Source organism: Poromitra crassiceps (genome assembly GCF_964638095.1).
Source record: "Poromitra crassiceps genome assembly, chromosome: 16".
Taxonomy (NCBI): Eukaryota; Metazoa; Chordata; class Actinopteri; order Beryciformes; family Melamphaidae; genus Poromitra; species Poromitra crassiceps.
This window is the reverse complement of record NC_139645.1, coordinates 18,577,479-18,590,529: the sequence shown is the minus strand read 5'-3', so window position 1 is coordinate 18,590,529 and position 13,051 is coordinate 18,577,479. Positions and strand designations below refer to the sequence as shown.

General features: G+C 43.8%; 1 protein-coding gene across 1 annotated transcript in view; it reads left to right on the top strand.

Annotated features, from left to right (window-relative positions):
- cngb1a (cyclic nucleotide gated channel subunit beta 1a) overlaps positions 1 to 13,051 on the top strand; it is a gene marked incomplete at both ends in the record, with an annotated part of 58,182 nt that overhangs the window by 38,139 nt on the left and 6,992 nt on the right. Inside the window, 10 exons of the mRNA XM_083653166.1 lie at positions 528 to 578; positions 727 to 869; positions 1,538 to 1,759; positions 3,617 to 3,825; positions 6,652 to 6,702; positions 7,931 to 8,017; positions 8,592 to 8,656; positions 10,677 to 10,802; positions 11,548 to 11,689; positions 12,694 to 12,853. Coding sequence (XP_083509292.1) covers positions 528 to 578; positions 727 to 869; positions 1,538 to 1,759; positions 3,617 to 3,825; positions 6,652 to 6,702; positions 7,931 to 8,017; positions 8,592 to 8,656; positions 10,677 to 10,802; positions 11,548 to 11,689; positions 12,694 to 12,853 — 1,256 coding nt within the window. The remainder of the gene's footprint in view (positions 1 to 527; positions 579 to 726; positions 870 to 1,537; positions 1,760 to 3,616; positions 3,826 to 6,651; positions 6,703 to 7,930; positions 8,018 to 8,591; positions 8,657 to 10,676; positions 10,803 to 11,547; positions 11,690 to 12,693; positions 12,854 to 13,051) is intronic.

Sequence of the window (13,051 nt, the reverse complement as noted above, 5' to 3'; positions counted from 1 at the left end):
TCCCTCTACATATAGCACATTTTAACAGTATTATATTATTTATTTGACATTATGTACTAATGTTATAATGTTAAATACTGTATATACTGAGTTAGCTATAGGGCCTACATGCATTAAAAAAATAGGCTACATTTTGGATTTGTTTGGCGAGGTACTTATTGATGTTCCGATATCTACCGGTAGACCTAGCCCCGTCTTTCGGCTAGCTATGCTATCCTAGAAAGAGTCCCGTGTCTCCACATAGACTTGCATGCGACTTTGGCTCCCAAGCTGTCTGAATCAGCGATACGGACGTATTTACAAGTGTCACAGAAACATTTGAAAGACACATACTTGAGAAGAAGGGTTCATAGCTTCTCGACGCCGGGGTTAGAAAGCTCGTCGCTGCTCATAAATGCCTCTTTTCATCCGAAGTCTGTGCTGGTGGTGATATTATTTTTTACCGAGCTTTCGGCCAGAGTGGCGCTGTTGAGCGCCGTGACGGCTGGGCTCTAACCCGTGTCTGTGTCTTTTTATTTATGTCTCAGAGACGATGAGTTGAAGGCCAGCCAGCATGACCTCCTGACTGCAGACGATGAGTGAGAGAAATCACACGCACGCACGCACGCACATGCACACACACACACACACACACACACACACACACACACACAAATACACACACAGCTCCACTTCAGTCAGCATCTTCTCCACATTAAGTTCCTGTTGTGCGGTCTTGTCCTGCAGGGGGCGTGCGAGCTCAGTGGCCAGTATGAGCAGTGTAGGGGTCCAGGAGCGTCTGACTGATCTGGTCCAGTTGTTTAAAGAGCGCACAGAGCGCCGGAGAGACCGGCTCATGGACCCAGACGAGTCCGAGGAGGAGGAAGAGGGTATATATTTATTCCAGCCATTTGAAGACTTAGATGATCTTATAGAGAGCCAAAGTGAAACGTCACTTCTTGCTTTCTCCCTGTACCAGCCTGCGAAAAATATGAATGGCGGTGGACGGAGAATAAGGTTGCTTTTTTGATCCCGTTTGAATTGGGCCACGGGGTGCCAACGCTAATTTTGTCAATTGAAAACGTAACTTTGCATGTAAAGAAAGTAGCAGTTTGTCGCCAAACTGTTGCACTAGAAGTTATAAATCAGAAAGACTACATAGTGACGTCACTTTCTCTACCGGCACAGCTGAAGGCCGGCGACATGCCACGAGCTTCCGCGAGGTATGTCGTTTTTATACGAAACTAACCCCTACGTTTCAGTTTGATGACAAACTGTGACTTTCTTGACATGCAAAGTTATGTTTTCAATTGACAAAATTAGCGTTGGCACCCCGTGGCCCAATTCAAACGGGATCAAAAAAGTAACCTTATTCTCCGTCCACCGCCATTCATATTTTTCGCAGCGCTGGTTACAGGGAGAAAGCAGGAAGTGACATTTCACTTTGGCTCTCTATTATTACGCAGTTGTTTTGGAGATCCCGTTGTCTAAAATAATCTAAAAATAGCCTACTCACCCTACTGTACATTCTCATATAACTTCTGTCCAATCTCTACAGCCGCGGCGCCCCCAGCCGCCCCTCCCCCTCCTCCCCCGCCGCCCCCGGAGGATGACAAGAAGGAGGTGGCCTCAGCAGAAGCGGAGAAAGAGGCGGAGCTCCAGTATGAAGTCTTTGGACACAAAGTCAAAATTCCCGAACTCCCCAAGCTTCCGCCGATGCCCGCCTGGCTCCGGTCCATCCTGGAATACCGCTTCCCCTCCAGCATCGACCCGTTCACTGGTAAACACACAGAGCATCATTTCAACGGAACTGAACTCAACTGGCCATAGCTGACTTTAAACTGAATGGAATAAAACATTACCTAAATGTATGGGAAGAGATTAGTGGCAACAGAGATTGTATTTGAATTGCATAGCTACATTTGAATTTGTCAAAAATATGTTTTTAATCTTTCGAATGAATTCAATAAATAAATTAAAAAAAATGGCAAATTTGGTTTTCACAATTAAGATCACTAGTGCAGTGCACATTCAAAATGCAGTGCCCGTTCAAAATGTGCCTGTCCGGAACGGGCCAGTTGCTGCTTGCAGCTTTCTCGAGAAACGCTCGTCCAAATACTGCCATGTTGACTGTACCGATGCGAAAGGTACCCTTTTTCATTATTTTTGGACGTGTAGTTTAGTCCAAAGGAACTCCCACAATGTCTGAAATTGACACCATGGAAATGTGACATTCAAATCAGCTGTGGTGGAGACATAAAAGGCAAGCGTTTTTTTTTCACGTCGGAGACCGAAGTTCACGTCCCAGCATGTTCCAACAAGTCTACATTTCAACCGTAAGTCACATTTAAGGGTTTTCTTATTTAAAGAGCACATGAAACGGGTCTCAGAGAGGGTCACTGACGTATCAGACTGAAAACAAATATGGCCTGAGATGAAAAAGGGTTGAGAGGCGGGCCATAGCGTGTCGATGATTTGATTTGATTTGACAGTTCTGGGGACTGGAGTTGGCGTTGGCCAATCCTGGCACTTGTATGGGCTGTTGTGCCCACAAATCCAGTGGGATTCAGTGTGTTCTGCCGCTACGCGGCATACCCAGGGATGTGATCTAAAATAGAAGAAGTCATTTTTCATTTCAGCTCGACTAAACCAAACAATAATCCTAACCTTAACCAAGTTGTTTTAGTTGCCTAACCATAACTAAATTAACTGAAATTAACCGACATGACATTTTTCAGGTAACTGTTGTGATGTTTTCAAATGAAATCAGTGGCGTCGATGGCATGCTTTTTTCTCCTATGTGTGCTCGTTCTTCTGTCTCGGGCGTGCCTTTGTCCCACTCAGCCAATCAGAGCCTCGAAGACCCCCCCCCCCCCCCACACACACACACACACCACCTGCTGTTAAAAAGGCGAATTGCCAAACTTTCTGCAAAGTTTCATGGTGCTACGTGAATCTGTTTGACCCCTTTTTGTGATTGGACACGCCCACTACCTTTTGGCCAGTGGACATGGAAAGGTACTAAATTGGCCCATGGCGTTTCTTGGAAATCGGCTGATAACTTTTTGAGATATCCTGCAGACAGACAAACAGAAAAACAGAAAAACAGAAAAACAGAAAAACAAACAGAAAAACAGACAAACAGAAAAACAGACAAACAGAAAAACAGACAAACAGAAAAACAGACAAACAGAAAAACAAACAGAAAAACAGAAAAACAAACAGAAAAACAGACAAACAGAAAAACAGAAAAACAAACAGAAAAACAGACAAACAGAAAAACAGACAAACAGAAAAACAGAAAAACAGAAAATCAGAAAAACAGAAAAACAAAAACAGAAAAACAGACAGGGGCGACAACATAACCTCCCAGGCAACTCGTTGGCCAGCTCTTTTGGCGGAGGTAATAATAATCACTTTCAAGTTCAAGCCATTGCATTCAATTTATAATTGTTCCTTTCAAGTAAAAATAATTTTCTGAACTCGGTGGTTCAAAATTAGCATGACATTTGCATGACATTAGCATTTCAAACACAGTCGCCGCTGCCGCGAAACTCTTTCCATAATAAGTAACCAAACTGAGTTGAGCTGAGCTGAGCTGAAGTGAACGCAACTGATGCTTGACTCCCATCCTCAGATTTGATCTATATCATCTGGCTGGCCGTGGTGATGGCGGCGTGGAACTGGAACCTGTGGATGATTCCCTTGCGCATGTTCTTCCCCTACCAAACCCCAGAGAACCTCCACCTGTGGCTCATCGCTGACTACACCTGCGACCTCATCTACATCTTAGACATGCTGGTCTTCCAGCCCAGACTGGAGTTTGTCCGGGCCGGAGACATTGTGGTAAGTAAGTGCTTATCACAAAACAGCTGTGTCTTCATGCAAACAGAGGCAAGCCATGGCACCCAAAAGCCCTGCTTTAAGTTTATTTGTATAGCCCTAATTCACCAGCATGTCTCAGGGGACTTCACAGAGAAAGTGTCTAGCTAAATCTAGCTAAGCACAATCAATAAACAGAATTGGACTTCTTGTGGGCCCCTTGCGTGGGACCCCATGCACAGTATCTATTACAGATACAAGCACCTTATGCGGCTGGTAGCAACATGTAATATTGAACGTTGATGATATATGTTTTCTTTTCTTTTCTTTCCTGTGTCTGAGCCTGTTTATTTGTCTTGTTTGTGTATTATAATTGTGCTATAATTTTTCTATAAAAATTGAAAATAAAATATTGAAAAAAAATAAAAAAAAATAAACAGAATTGGACAACTTATATATCACTTATAAAAACAAGCATAGAAGAAAAGCGAGGGAGGAGAGGAAACAACAGAGGTAGGGAAGGAGAGAGAGAAGAGGGAGAAGATGGGGCGTAGTGGGGTGCAGGGTGGGAATTCCGTCGATTTAGGGGCGTGGCCATTTGGCCTTCCACGTCGCACATTTTTTTAGGGCACAAGGCCACATGCCAGGGCACAAAGGCCATTGTTCTATTGACATCGTGAAGAGTGATTTTTCTGAAATGTGTGTTAACACATTGACTGCCAGACGTTTTTTTCTTGCTGTAGGTAGCTTCTGCCAAGCCGTTTTTTGAGGATTGTGGCTCATTTTACAAGAGCCGAGGATTATTTTCTGCTTGGAGTTTGTGAACATACAATATCTCAAAAGTACTAATAGAATGTGTACTTTCTCTGTCTAAAAGAGTTAGTTTGTAGAGTTAGTAGTTATGTAAGCATTAGCAGTTGAATACAGCATGGTTTTAGCGTCAGAAAAAATATTCAGAGATAAACGGCTTTTTGTGAAATTCGATAGAACTGTCACTTTAACCATTCATTTTTGGCATCAGTAAGACCTAAACAATAGTTTTGAACAGTAATTTCCTCCATAACAGCAGTAAACTTCCCTCTGCTCAACTCCTCCCTCCTGTGGGCGTTGTTTTTGGCTGCAGCGCCATGTCACAAGCACTTTCCTACCTTTGCAAATGCACTTTCTCATACTCTCGACCTCTCAAATAAATTTCTGAATAGAAATTGAATTACTCTAAATTATAGCGAAAAAGAAACAAAAAAGAATGGGTTGAAAATCCCATTCTAAAAGCCTTTTAGAATGGGATTTGTTTCCAATTTGGTGTCGGACTAGGGGGCAGTCCCCGCTTGTCACCAGTTTGCTTTGCTGCTGCTGTGCGGGTGTGAGCCTGTCTGTGCGGCCGCTCTTTGAGGAAGCCCGGCTGGACTCGCCCGCCTCCCGGAGCCCTGGCCGAGAGCTCCGATGAAGCCCCTGCGACTCTGGTCATATTTACGCTGCGTGCCTCAAAGTGTGCTCCATCCGCAATCCACGATGCAAGTTTGCAATCCCGCACCGCCAGCAATCAACGCGAAAACGAAAGCGCCTCCGCCAATCCATTTTCATGAGAATGGAAATGGATCACTGCTTTTTGCTTGCCTTCCTACTTCCTTGTCGCCACTTAGTGGGTCGGTGGAATGGGTTGTACACGTTGTACACGTCCAATACTTATATAAGATATGTAAAAGGGTTAGATGCACAACCCCCCGTTAAAAAAAAAAAATCGATGCCAAAAACGTGTTTACACGTTGTTGGCAGTCAACAGCTGGATTCTGAAAACGTGTTTACACGTTGTTGGCAGTGAATGTGTTAAAATGAGCCAATAACACATCCTTTACATAGAGCAGCTACATTAAACTGAGACCACTGATGCTTTTAAAGCAACTGACAGTAGCAGGGAAATGGTCAATGGTAAATGGCCTGCATTTATATAGCGCTTTTATCCAAAGCGCTTTACAGTCAGTAGGTACATTCACCCATTCACACACCGATGGCAGCAGGCTACCACGCAGGGTGCTGGCACACCAACAGGAGTATTTTGGGGTTCAGTGTCTTGCCCAAGGACACTTTGACATGCAGACTGGAGGAGCCGGGAATCGAACCACGACCTCTTTTATCCAAAGCGATTAGTGGACGACCCGCTCTACCTCCTGAGCTACAGCCGCCCTACAGCCGCAGGGCACTGCCAAGGTGGCCTTAGGGATCTCCGGGCATCACGGCCAGAGGGAGGGGCAAGTTAGGCCATGGCCTCCATGGCCTCTATGTAATTCCCACCCTGGTGGGGTGTAAACCCAAGAGAGTGGAGAGAGACAATGGAGAGAGGAGAGTAGTGAGAGAGAGAGAGAGAGAGAGAGAGAGAGAGGGGAGAGTAACGAGAGAGAGAGAGAGAGAGAGAGAGAGGAGAGTAGAGAGACAGAACAGAATAAGAAGACAGACACTCTAACCTTAAACCTGAACTACCTAGCAAGCAACCAAATAATCTAGCTAATCTACAGCCTAACCTAGACTATCCTAACCTACAGGCCTCCCCCAGGTTGATCTGGAACTTGCTTTGTATTACAGTGTTGTTGTGTTGTGTTGTTGTTGTTGTTGTTGTTGTTGTTGTTGTTGTTGTTGTTGTTGTTGTTGTTGTTGTTGTGTTGTTGAGTTGTGTTGTGTTGTGTTGTTGTTGTGTTGATCTATTCTGGAACTTGCTTTGTATTACAGTGTTGTTGTGTTGTGTTGTTGTTGTTGTTGTTGTTGTTGTTGTTGTTGTTGTTGTTGTGTTGTTGAGTTGTGTTGTGTTGTGTTGTTGTTGTGTTGATCTATTCTGGAACTTGTTTTGTATTACAGTGTGATAAAAAGGACATGAGAGAGCACTACATGACGACTGAGAGGTTCAAGGTGAGCTCAAAGCTGCACACAAACACCTGGGGATGCAAATACAGTACGGGTTGAAATAATCAATAACTTCTGGTGTACTCGAGTATTGTACTTGGCTTTTTTTAATCAGATTTTAAATTGTAGGCTCTCCATAAGTATAGAGACAGTCGGCATGTCTGGGAACGCCCACAAAATGTTAAATGGCTGGCGCGCGAGTGGGGTAAAACCGCCCATATATCTCATGGGCTGACTCACCAAAAGACGGTGCTGCGGCTCTAAACTACAGGTTTGGGGGTTCTAGAGCAGAACACAAGACGTCTGCTCAGATGTGCGTTTACTGCGGTGGTTAAATCCCCGGTCGTGTCTGCCTGGGCTGCCTGACCACGCCCCCAGCCAGGCTGAGCCAGCTAACCCAGCGTCTATTGTGGGCGTTCCTAGAGCCTGTATGGGCGTTCCCAGACATGCCGATTGTCTCTATTGTATCAGAAACTGACCAATCACTGACCAATGACAAATCACATTTGCATCAAACACTGTCTGAGCATGTGTAATATGAAGTGTTTATCATTTATCTTGAGAAAGTAAGCACTAACTGTATGGGGAAGATAATAATACATAATACGTACATTCTAAAGTACATTTTAATGAACTACTTTTTATGTTTACTTAACCCTGTAAAGCCTGAACCATCAAATATTTGCCATAAACTTATAATTCTTTGAAGCTGATGTGTTTATTGGACCTTCTGACAAAATAAATAAATAAAAAAGACGGATAAACAGATAAATTATCCTGTCGTATTTAATTTGATACACATTTTCAACAATTTTTTTAACTATAAAATAAGTTACAAAATATATCAATATATTAATATCAACCCAGTATATTCCTAATTTAAGTGTAACAATTATTTTAGGGGTAGGGTTGCAAAACCACATAGGTCACATGATTGATGTCCATTTTGAGTGTCTCAATTAAAGGTCCTCTGGTCTGGTGCATACCTTCTGCCCCCTGGTGGTTAGGGTTATGCACTGCATGTAGCTGTACAGTATACTTTTTCTTTTATCACACTGATGATGTAGAGGTCTCAAAAACTCTCATGAAATATGTATCAAATATGGAGTTATTAAGTAGATTTTTACAACTTTTTTTCTTCTACTTTAGTAAGATTTCAGTAACGGTACTTATTATGAGTAAGATATTTGAGTAGTCTTTCCATCCCTGATAATGTCTGGTGTCTGGCACGCAGATGGACGTGATCAGTCTGTTTCCCCTGGAGATCTTTTACTATTTCACTGGAGTGGACTCCCGACTGCGATTCCCCCGCCTGCTGAAGGTGAGAATGCAATCTGGTTACATGACGTCCTTCTCACAGCAACACCTATGTTGTGTTGTTGTTGTTGTTGTTGTTGTTGTTGTTGTTGTTGTTGTTGTTGTTGTTGTTGTTGTTGTGTTGTGTTGTGTTGTGTTGTGTTATTGTCATTATTGTGTTTTGTTGTGTTCTGTTGTTGTTGTTGTTGTTGTTGGTGTCTTGTGTTGTTGTTGTGTTGTCATTGTTGTGTTGTGTTGTTGTTGTTGTTGTTGTGTTGGTGTTGTTGTGTTGTTGTTGTTGTGTTGTGTTGTCGTCATTGTGTTGTTGTTGTTGTTGTTGTTGTTGTTGTGTGGCGTTGTGTTGTTGTGTTGGGTTGTGTTGTTGTTGTTGTTGTTGTTGTGTGTTTTTGGTTGTGTAGTTGTGTTGTTGTGTTGTGTTGTGTTGTGTTGTTGTTGTTGTGGTGGTGTTGTTGTGGTGTGGTGTTGTGTTGTTTTTGTCGTTGTTGTGTTGTGTTGTGTTGTGTTGTGTTGTGTTGTGTTGTTGTTGTGTTGTGTTCAGTGGTGAAGGTGAACGACTGAGGCTCTCTTCTCTCTCTCAGTACATGGTTTTCATGGAGTTCAACGACCGTGTGGAAGCTGTGATGAAAAAAGCCTACATCTACAGGTAACAACGGCCTTTTGAAATCTTTCTTCCAAATTGCATGTACACTCCTGTGGCATCAGTTTCACACGTTGTGGGAGTTCTATAGAAGTCTATTGGACTCTGCATTGAAAAATGATGAAAAGGGCGTACCAAGTGCATTACGAAGTGACACCAAGAGGTTCTGACCTCTTGGGAGTGAAGTTTATTTTTTCTAATTTGACCATGACCAAAGCATGAACCTAACCGTGAAACTAACCTGAACTGAAGTTGTTTTACTTGCGTAAGCGTAACTGTTAGCTAACTGTTTTCACATGGCAAACAATTGGCTTGTCCAGGTCGTGGTGGTGGAGGAATGTGGCAGTATGTAATCTTAATCTTAATTTGATTGATTGATTGATTGATTGATTGATTGATTGATTGATTGATTGAAACAATTTCTTTCAAACAGTTAACACGTTCACTGCCAATGACGAGTTGAGTCGCCAAAAAAAATCCAACGGTTGACTGCCAATGACGAGTTGAGTCGTCAAAAAAAAAAAAAAAGATTTTTGACGGTGGGACGTGGATCAATGCCCCCCACGTCTCCTATAAAAATATTGGAGCCACCGAACGTGTACAACCCATTCCACCGACCCACTAAGTGGCGACAGTGCTCTCCAGACTAGAGGAAGGCAAGCAAAAAGCAGTGTGAGGAAGCCATTCTCATGAAAATGGATTGGCGAAAACGCTTTCGCTTTCGCGCTTGGGAGCTGGCGGTGGGGTTTTGTAAATTTGCATAATAGATTACGGGTGGAACACACTTTGAAACACGCAACATAAATAAGACCAGAATCGCAAAAGCTTCATCAAAGCTCTCAACAGAAACCCCAAGAAACGAGCGAGCCCATCCAGACTTGCCCAGCGGCCGCCAGCAGACAGGAGCAGCAGCAGCAGCAGCAGTGAGACTGGTGACGCGAGGTTACAGCAGCAGCAGAAACGAGCTTGTGACACGCCCGCTGCAGCCAAGAAGAACACACAGGGAGGAGTTTGAAGGAGAGGGGTGTTTCCTGCTGTTATGGAGGAAATTACTGTTCAAAACTATTGTTTAGATGTCTGACGTCTTACTGATGCCAAAAATGAATGGTTAAAGTGACTGTTCTATCGAATTTCACAAAAAGCTATTTATCTCAGCTTAAATTTTCAGATGCTGAAACCATGCTGTATTCAAGTGCTAATGCCTACATAACTACTAACTCTACAAACTAACTCTTTTAGACAGAGAAAGCACACATTCTATTAGTTCTTTTGAGATATTTTGTGTTCACAAAATCTTAGCAGAAAAGAATCCTCGGGTCTTGAAAGATGAGCCAGAATCCTCAAAAAACCCCTCTGGCAGAAGCTACCTACAGTAAAAAAAAAACGGCTGGCAGTGAATGTGTTAAAACAATACATAAAAATGAAAAACAAAAACATCAATAACAGCCCAATAGACCAGCAAAAAGAAAATACGTAAACTCCAACAGAATAAAGAGCAAACTGTTTGAAAAGGGGCCGGAAGAAGCCGAGGCTTATCGAGTCCTGCCCCCAAACCATTCATATAAATATTCATACATCCATATATAAGCATATACCTACTCCCACACTCCTCCACACACACACACACACACACACACACACACACACACACACACACACACACACACACACACACACACACACACCCACACACACATACACAATATCATAAATCAACCCACATATCCCTATCAATACTTATTCCTAATAATACATTCCAATATTACCCCAATAATCCCTTATACCCAATGCTTTGATGTTAACTTGTGATGATGTACCAATGAACTATACTACCCTAATAATACATATCAGACCAGGCACACACACCCAATAATAACATAACAATAATACGCTGCCAGGAAGAAAAAAGAAAAGGACATTGCCAAAAAACTACAACAAAAATCTGAGCATTTGAGAGTTTGTGTGCATTTCAAGACATTTTCTGAGCCTGTGTCTGTCTGTCTGTCTGTCTGTCTGTGTCTGTCAGGATCATCAAGACCACACTGTACTTGTTGTACTCTCTGCACATCAACGCCTGTCTGTTCTACTGGGGTTCTGACTATCAAGGTGGTCTGGGCTCCACCAAGTGGGTCTACAATGGTGAAGGCTTTGCGTAAGGACGGCTTCTCTTCTCATACTATTAAGTTATCATGTGCCACTGTCCCACGCCACGCTGTGTACATGTATGAAATCAGGGGCGTAGGCAGAAATTCAATTATGGGTGGGCCTGGATAAAATTGGGTGGGCCTGGATAAAATTGGGTGGGCCTGGATAAAATTGGTGGGGCAATTGCATGACAAAATTCCTAGACGTCATGAAGTCGTCATGCATTAGACTCTGGAGATGATGTGCCCTGCATTTTTAAGCTACAAAACCATTAGCTAGCAAGGCAGCAGCAAGTTTGTCTCTAGAAAACAACCAATTAATTTTTTTTTTTTAAATGGGTGGGCCAGGGCAAGAAGTGGGTGGGCCTGTGCCTACCCGGGCCCACCCGTAGAAATGCCCCTGGTATGAAATAGATTTGGCTGTCTGGAACCAACCTTTTTTTGCTTGTGACCCCACTTTGACATTCCAAAAATCTAGGGACCCCAGCACGGTACAACATCGGTAATAATGTAATTATCATCAGTGACATCATCAATGATGTCACATGTTGACTTTTTTCCCTCCGAATTCTGACTTTCATCTGAGAATTCTGACTTTCTTACTCAGAATTCTGACATTAAAATCAGAATGCTGTTTTTTCCCTTCAGATTTCTGACTCCCCCCCCCCCCCCCCCCATAATTCGGATTTATTTTACTTTTTTATTCTTAAACTCAGAATTCTAATTATTAGAATTCTTTATTTTTGCGTGCAGTTACATCCGCTGTTACTACTATGCTGAGAAGACCCTGCTCACCATCGGAGGGCTGCCGGACCCCACCACCGTCTTTGAGATCTGCTTCCAGCTCCTCAACTATTTCGTTGGTGTCTTCGCCTTCTCTATCATGATCGGTCAGGTGAGGGATCAAGTCCTTTGACTTCAGTAGAGCTGCGGTCAGAGGCGATTCCCTAGGCTGTCCCAGTCATTGCTCCACCCCCTCTGCTGCTCTGGGGAGAGTTGTAGACTTAGCACATGCTTCCTCCGATACATGTGCAGTTGCCAGCCGTTTCTGTTCAACTGACAGTGAGGAGTTTCACCGGCAGGACGTAGCGCGTGGGAGGATCACGCTATTCCCCCAGTTCCCCTCCCCCCGAACAGGCCCCGACCGACCAGAGGAGGCGCTAGTGTAGCGACCAGGACACATACCCTTAATCCGGCTTACCACCTGCAGACACAGCCAATTGTACCTGTATGGACGCCTGACCAAGCCGGAGTTAACACGGGGGCTTGAACCTGCGACCCTCATGTTGGTAGGCAGGGAATCTACCGCTGCATTACCCAGACACCCATAGAGCTACGGCTTCTAAATGTTGACCATGGACAGGGGCGTAGCTAGCCTAGGAATGATGGGCCGGGCCCTGTACATGAGCGGTGACTTCGCTGTTCTCTCCCCCACACACCATCTTTATAATCATCTATTACAGAAATCTATGTCTGTTGTTGTACAAGTCAGCATTCATCTACTGATCAGTGATCAGATCCATGATTGAAATGATGGGTTTTGGTTGCTGCCTTGAGAGTGCCAATCGACTCTCATAACAAACCCAACTTATTCTCTTGTTCAAAATTAGTCTACAGGGATAGTTTTTAGACTATACGGGAAAAATGAAGCAAAATTATATTCCTGCTTGTTACAATTTGTCTCATATATTGGAGAAGGATTTTTTTTTTGCAATTTGTAGATGTCAACCAAAACCTGTTTCAAAACCAGAGCAGTGTGAAATGAAAGTGCAAATACACTTGAGGAGCAGAAAAGGCATTTTAGTGAAGACACTTTAGAGGCCGTGGGTGTTCAGTACTCCTGTTCCCCCGCTACAAGATCCAAACCCGTCTCCTCCTGTGATCTGTTGTCCCGTGCAGATGAGAGACGTGGTGGGCGCCGCCACAGCAGGTGAAAGCTGCTACCGGGCCAGTATGGACAGTACCGTCAAGTATATGACGTCCTATAACATCCCCCGAGACGTCCAGAACCGGATCAAGACCTGGTACGACTACACCTGGAAGAGCCAGGGCATGCTGGGTAAGCAACGGAAGCAAGCCTAGGAGAAAGCCTGGTAGTCATGCTGGGTAAGCAATCGCGAGCCAAGCCTTAGGGTCCATATGTTCTCTCTCCTCTTCCTCTCTCTCTCCTCTCCTCTCCTCTCTCTCCTCTCCTCTCCTCTCCTCTCCTCTCCTCTTCCTCTCCTCTCCTCTCTCTCTCTCCTCTCCTCTCCTCTCT